Raw genomic sequence first — 7,121 nt, forward strand, 5'->3', positions numbered from 1 at the left:
GAGCGGGAGGGGAGGGGAGTAAAGCAGGAGAGGAGAGGAGAGGAGGGGAGGGGGAGGAGGGGGAGGGGAGGGGGAGTAGAGCCGGGAGAGAAGAGAGGGAGGGGAGGGGAGCAGGAGAGGAGAGGGAGGGGGAGGGGAGTAGAGCAGGAGAGAAGAGGAGGGGAGGGGAGTAGAGCGGGGAGCGGAGGGGAGTAAAGCAGGAGAGGAGAGGAGGGGAGGGGAGGCGAGGCGAGGCGAGGGAGGGAGGGGAGCAGGAGAGGAGAGGAGTGGAGGGGAGGGGAGCAGGAGAGGAGAGGAGGGGAGGGGAGTAGAGCAGGAGAGAAGAGGAGAGGAGAGGAGAGGAGGGGAGGAGGGGAGGGGAGCAGGAGAGAAGAGGAGGGGAGGGGAGTAGAGCAGGAGGGGAGGGGAGTAAAGCAGGAGAGGAGAGGAGTAGAGCAGGAGAGGAGAGGAGAGGAGGGGATCGGGAGAGGAGAGGATAGGAGGGGAGGGAGGGGAGGAGTGGAGGGGAGTAGAGCAGGAGAGAAGAGGAGGGGAGGGGAGTAGAGCAGGAGGGGAGGGGAGGGGAGTAAAGCAGGAGAGGAGAGGGAGAGGAGAGGAGAGGGAGAGGGAGTGGAGCAGGAGAGGAGAGGAGAGGAGAGGAGAGGGGAGAGGGAGAGGAGAGGGAGAGGAGAGGAGAGGGAGAGGGAGAGGAGAGGAGAGGGAGGGGAGCAGGAGAGGAGAGGAGGGAGGGAGGAGGGAGGGGAGGGGAGGGGAGGAGGGGAGGGGAGTAGAGCAGGAGGGGAGGGGAGTAAAGCAGGAGAGGAGAGGAGGGGAGGGGAGTAGAGCAGGAGAGGAGAGGATAGGAGGGGAGGGGAGCAGGAGAGGAGAGGAGGGGAGGGGAGTAGAGCAGGAGAGAAGAGGAGGCGAGGGGAGTAGAGCAGGAGGGGAGTAAAGTAGGAGAGGAGGGGGGAGGGGAGTAAAGCAGGAGTAGGAGGAGAGGAGGGGGAGGGGAGTAGAGCAGGAGAGAAGAGGAGGGGAGTAGAGCAGGAGGGGAGGGGAGGGGAGTAGAGCAGGATAGAAGAGGAGGGGAGGGGAGTAGAGCAGGAGTAGGAGGAGAGGAGGGGAGGGAGTAGAGCAGGAGAGAAGAGGAGGGGAGTAGAGCAGGAGGGGGAGGGGAGGGAGTAGAGCAGGAGAGAAGAGGGAGGGGAGGGGAGTAGAGCAGGAGGGGGAGGGAGGAGAGGAGAGGAGGGGAGCAGGAGAGGAGAGGGAGGGAGAGGAGAGGAGAGGTGAGGAGGGGAGTAGAGCAGGAGAGGAGAGGAGGGGAGGGGGAGGGAGTAGAGCAGGAGGGGAGGGGAGGGGAGCAGGATAGGAGAGGAGGGGAGGGGAGTAGAGCAGGAGGGGAGGGGAGGGGCATGAGTGGAGCTGACAGAGCACACAGAAGCCAGCAGCCAATCAGCACACTGTATGTGGAGACACGGGAAACAGAGGCAGAGGCAGGAGGGTTGTCGTGGCAACAGGTTATACCTTATCCAGTACATAGCCGGGTGCTGGTGGAAGTCCAACGACCCAGAGCGCTGCATGGAGAAGCTGTGGTCCAACTGCACAACAGGACAAAGAAACCAGTCACTTTTAAAACCAGTAGGACTTACAGAGAAACCAGTAATGCCTTTAAAACCAGTAGGACTTACAGAGAAACCAGCAATCCCTTTAAAACCAGTAGGACTTACAGAGAAACCAGTAAACCCTTTAAAACCTGTAGGACTTACAGAGAAACCAGTAAACCCTTTAAAACCAGTAGGACTTACAGAGAAACCAGTAATGCCTTTAAAACCAGTAAGACTTACATAGAAACCAGTAATCCCTTTAAAACCAGTAAGACTTACAGAGAAACCAGTAATGCCTTTAAAACCAGTAGGACTTACAGAGAAACCAGTAATGCCTTTAAAACAAATGTCTTTATAACCAGTAAGACTTACAGCTCAGTACAGTCAGCCTTAGAGCCAAAGACAAAGCCAATACAGTCTAATGCCCAGTAAAAAACCGACTGGAAATAGCTTTGTATGTCTGCATTAGTCTGTTCAGGGCATACCGTGATGACTGACACTCCGGAGGTGGTGTCGTTAGTTATAGGGCTGGTGTTGAAGTGTTTCTTTATCTTCCCTGCTACTGACAGCTCCTGTTCATTCTCCGACACACCATCATCCTGCAGAGACAGTGAAGAGAGGAGAAAAATCAATGGGAGGAGGAGAGAAGGAATGGGAGGAAGAGGAGGAGGAGAGAAGGAATGGGAGGAAGAGTAGGAGGAAAAGGAGAGAAGGAATGGGAGGAGGAGGAGGAGAGAAGGAATGTTAGGAGGAGGAGGAGGAGGAGGAAGAGGAGAGAAGGAATGGGAGGAGGAGGAGGAAGAAGAGAGAAGGAATGGGAGGAAGAGGAGGAGGAATAGGAGAGAAGGAATGGGAGGAGGAGGAGGAAAAGGAGAGAAGGAATGGGAGGAGGAGGAGGAGGAAGAGGAGAGAAGGAATGGGAGGAGGAGGAGGAGGAAAAGGAGAGAAGGAATGCGAGGAGGAGGAGGAGGAAAAGGAGAGGATGAATGGGAGGAAGAGGAGGAAGAGGAGAGAAGGAATGGGAGGAGGAGGGTGAGGAAAAGGAGAGAAGGAATGGGAGGAGGAGGAGGAGGAAGAGGAGAGAAGGAATGGGAGGAGGAGGAGGAGGAAAAGGAGAGAAGGAATGCGAGGAGGAGGAGGAGGAAAAGGAGAGAAGGAATGGGAGGAGGAGGAGGAGGAAAAGGAGAGAAGGAATGGGAGGAGGAGGAGGAAGAGGAGAGAAGGAATGGGAGGTGGAGGAGGAAGAGGAGAGAAGGAATGGGAGGTGGAGGAGGAAGAGGAGAGAAGGAATGGGAGGTGGAGGAGGAAGAGGAGAGAAGGAATGGGAGGTGGAGGAGGAGGAAGAGGAGAGAAGGAATGGGAGGAGGAGGAGAGAAGGAATGTTAGGAGGAGGAGGAGGAAGAGGAGAGAAGGAATGGGAGGAAGAGGAAGAGGAAGAGGAGAGAAGGAATGGGAGGAGGAGGAGGAGGAGGAAGAGGAGAGAAGGAATGGGAGGAGGAGGAGGAAGAGGAGAGAAGGAATGGGAGGAAGAGGAGGAAGAGGAGAGAAGGAATGGGAGGAGGAGGAGGAGGAAGAAGAGAGAAGGAATGGGAGGAGGAGGATGAGGAAAAGGAGAGAAGGAATGGGAGGAGGAGGAGGAAGAGGAGAGAAGGAATGGGAGGTGGAGGAGGAGGAAGAGGAGAGAAGGAATGGGAGGAGGAGGAGGAGGAAAAGGAGAGAAGGAATGCGAGGAGGAGGAGGAGGAAAAGGAGAGAAGGAATGGGAGGAGGAGGAGGAGGAAGAGGGAGAGAAGGAATGGGAGGAGGAGGATGAGGAAAAGGAGAGTAGGAATGGGAGGAGGAGGAGGAGGAAGAGGAGAGAAGGAATGGGAGGAAGAGGAGGAGGAAAAGGAGAGAAGGAATGGGAGGAGGAGGAGGAGGAAGAGGAGAGAAGGAATGGGAGGAGGAGGAGGAAGAGGAGAGAAGGACTGGGAGGTGGAGGAGGAAGAGGAGAGAAGGAATGGGAGGTGGAGGAGGAGGAAGAGTAGAGAAGGAATGGGAGGAGGAGGAGAGAAGGAATGTTAGGGAGGAGGAGGAGGGAAGAGCAGAGAAGGAATGGGAGGAAGAGGAAGAGGAAGAGGAGAGAAGGAATGGGAGGAGGAGGAGGAGGAGGAAGAGGAGAGAAGGAATGGGAGGAGGAGGAGGAAGAGGAGAGAAGGAATGGGAGGAAGAGGAGGAAGAGGAGAGAAGGAATGGGAGGAGGAGGAGGAGGAAGAAGAGAGAAGGAATGAGAGGAGGAGGATGAGGAAAAGGAGAGAAGGAATGGGAGGAGGAGGAGGAAGAGGAGAGAAGGAATGGGAGGTGGAGGAGGAGGAAGAGGAGAGAAGGAATGTTAGGAGGAGGAGGAGGAAGAGGAGAGAAGGAATGGGAGGAAGAGGAAGAGGAAGAGGGAGAGAAGGAATGGGAGGAGGAGGAGGAGGAGGAAGAGGAGAGAAGGAATGGGAGGAGGAGGAGGAAGAGGAGAGAAGGAATGGGAGGAGGAGGAGGAGGAGGAAGAGGAGAGAAGGAATGGGAGGAAGAGGAGGAGGAAAAGGAGAGGATGAATGGGAGGAAGAGGAAGAGGAAGAGGAGAGAAGGAATGGGAGGAGGAGGATGAGGAAGAGGAGAGAATGAATGGGAGGAAGAGGAGGAGAGAAGGAATGGGAGGAGGAGGAGAGAAGGAATGGGAGGAGGAGGAGGAGGAGGAGGAGGAGGAGGAGGAAGAGGAGAGAAGGAATGGGAGGAGGAGGAGGAGGAAAATGAGAGAATGAATGGGAGGAAGAGGAGGAAGAAGAGAGAAGGAATGGGAAGAGGAGGAGGAGGAAAAGGAGAGTAGGAATGGGAGGAAGAGGAGGAGGAAGAGGAGAGAAGGAATGGGAGGAAGAGGAGGAGGAAAAGGAGAGAAGGAATGGGAGGAGGAGGAGGAGGAAGAGGAGAGAAGGAATGGGAGGAAGAGGAGGAAGAAGAGAGAAGGAATGGGAGGAAGAGGAGGAAGAAGAGAGGATGAATGGGAGGAAGAGGAGGAAGAGGAGAGAAGGAATGGGAGGAGGAGGATGAGGAAAAGGAGAGAAGGAATGGGAGGAGGAGGATGAGGAAGAGGAGAGAAGGAATGGGAGGAAGAGGAGGAGGAAAAGGAGAGAAGGAATGGGAGGAGGAGGAGGAGGAAGAGGAGAGAAGGAATGCGAGGAGGAGGAGGAGGAAAAGGAGAGAATGAATGGGAGGAAGAGGAGGAAGAAGAGAGAAGGAATGGGAGGAGGAGGATGAGGAAAAGGAGAGTAGGAATGGGAGGAGGAGGAGGAGGAAGAGGAGAGAAGGAATGGGAGGAAGAGGAGGAGGAAAAGGAGAGAAGGAATGGGAGGAGGAGGAGGAGGAAGAGGAGAGAAGGAATGCGAGGTGGAGGAGGAGGAAGAGGAAAGAAGGAATGGGAGGAGGAGGAGGAGGAAAAGGAGAGAAGGAATGCGAGGAGGAGGAGGAGGAAAAGGAGAGAAGGAATGGGAGGAGGAGGAGGAGGAAGAGGAGAGAAGGAATGGGGAGGAGGAGGATGAGGAAAAGGAGAGTAGGAATGGGAGGAGGAGGAGGAAGAGGAGAGAAGGAATGGGAGGAAGAGGAGGAGGAAAAGGAGAGAAGGAATGGGAGGAGGAGGAGGAGGAAGAGGAGAGAAGGGAATGGGAGGAGGAGGAGGAAGAGGAGAGAAGGAATGGGAGGTGGAGGAGGAAGAGGAGAGAAGGAATGGGAGGTGGAGGAGGAGGAAGAGGAGAGAAGGAATGGGAGGAGGAGGAGAGAAGGAATGTTAGGAGGAGGAGGAGGAAGAGGAGAGAAGGAATGGGAGGAAGAGGAAGAGGAAGAGGAGAGAAGGAATGGGAGGAGGAGGAGGAGGAGGAAGAGGAGAGAAGGAATGGGAGGAGGAGGAGGAAGAGGAGAGAAGGAATGGGAGGAAGAGGAGGAAGAGGAGAGAAGGAATGGGGAGGAGGAGGAGGGAGGAAGAAGAGAGAAGGAATGGGAGGAGGAGGATGAGGAAAAGGAGAGAAGGAATGGGAGGAGGAGGAGGAAGAGGAGAGAAGGAATGGGAGGTGGAGGAGGAGGAAGAGGAGAGAAGGAATGTTAGGAGGAGGAGGAGGAAGAGGAGAGAAGGAATGGGAGGAAGAGGAAGAGGAAGAGGAGAGAAGGAATGGGAGGAGGAGGAGGAGGAGGAAGAGGAGAGAAGGAATGGGAGGAGGAGGAGGAAGAGGAGAGAAGGAATGGGAGGAGGAGGAGGAGGAAGAGGAGAGAAGGAATGGGAGGAAGAGGAGGAGGAAAAGGAGAGGATGAATGGTAGGAAGAGGAAGAGGAAGAGGAGAGAAGGAATGGGAGGAGGAGGAGGATGAGGAAGAGGAGAGAATGAATGGGAGGAAGAGGAGGAGAGAAGGAATGGGAGGAGGAGGAGAGAAGGAATGGGAGGAGGAGGAGGAGGAGGAGGAGGAAGAGGAGAGAAGGAATGGGAGGAGGAGGAGGAGGAAAATGAGAGAATGAATGGGAGGAAGAGGAGGAAGAAGAGAGAAGGAATGGGAAGAGGAGGAGGAGGAAAAGGAGAGTAGGAATGGGAGGAAGAGGAGGAGGAAGAGGAGAGAAGGAATGGGAGGAAGAGGAGGAGGAAAAGGAGAGAAGGAATGGGAGGAGGAGGAGGAGGAAGAGGAGAGAAGGAATGGGAGGAAGAGGAGGAAGAAGAGAGAAGGAATGGGAGGAAGAGGAGGAAGAAGAGAGGATGAATGGGAGGAAGAGGAGGAAGAGGAGAGAAGGAATGGGAGGAGGGAGGATGAGGAAAAGGGAGAGAAGGAATGGGAGGAGGAGGATGAGGAAGAGGAGAGAAGGAATGGGAGGAAGAGGAGGAGGAAAAGGAGAGAAGGAATGGGAGGAGGAGGAGGAGGAAGAGGAGAGAAGGAATGCGAGGAGGAGGAGGAGGAAAAGGAGAGAATGAATGGGAGGAAGAGGAGGAAGAAGAGAGAAGGAATGGGAGGAGGAGGATGAGGAAAAGGAGAGTAGGAATGGGAGGAGGAGGAGGAGGAAGAGGAGAGAAGGAATGGGAGGAAGAGGAGGAGGAAAAGGAGAGAAGGAATGGGAGGAGGAGGAGGAGGAAGAGGAGAGAAGGAATGCGAGGAGGAGGAGGAGGAAAAGGAGAGAAGGAATGGGAGGAGGAGGATGAGGAAAAGGAGAGTAGGAATGGGAGGAGGAGGAGGAGGAAGAGGAGAGAAGGAATGGGAGGAAGAGGAGGAGGAAAAGGAGAGAAGGAATGGGAGGAGGAGGAGGAGGAAGAGGAGAGAAGGAATGGGAGGAGGAGGATGAGGAAAAGGAGAGTAGGAATGGGAGGAGGAGGAGGAGGAAGAGGAGAGAAGGAATGGGAGGAAGAGGAGGAGGAAAAGGAGAGAAGGAATGGGAGGAGGAGGAGGAGGAAGAGGAGAGAAGGAATGGGAGGTGGAGGAGGAGGAAGAGGAGAGAAGGAATGGGAGGAGGAGGAAGAGGAGAGAAGGAATGGGAGGAAGAGGAG

The 7,121-nt window shown here is 55.2% G+C and overlaps 1 protein-coding gene across 1 annotated transcript in view; it reads right to left on the minus strand.

The window, feature by feature from the left end:
• Nucleotides 1–1,503: 1,503 nt before the first annotated feature.
• LOC135535395 (serine/threonine-protein kinase DCLK1-like) overlaps nucleotides 1,504–7,121 on the minus strand; it is a gene marked incomplete at both ends in the record, with an annotated part of 9,505 nt that continues 3,887 nt past the window's right edge. The window contains 2 exons of the mRNA XM_064962070.1: nucleotides 1,504–1,577; nucleotides 2,069–2,182. Coding sequence (XP_064818142.1) covers nucleotides 1,504–1,577; nucleotides 2,069–2,182 — 188 coding nt within the window. The remainder of the gene's footprint in view (nucleotides 1,578–2,068; nucleotides 2,183–7,121) is intronic.

The sequence above is a fragment of the Oncorhynchus masou genome, unplaced genomic scaffold (genome assembly GCF_036934945.1).
Source record: "Oncorhynchus masou masou isolate Uvic2021 unplaced genomic scaffold, UVic_Omas_1.1 unplaced_scaffold_4876, whole genome shotgun sequence".
Classification (NCBI taxonomy): domain Eukaryota; kingdom Metazoa; phylum Chordata; class Actinopteri; order Salmoniformes; family Salmonidae; genus Oncorhynchus; species Oncorhynchus masou.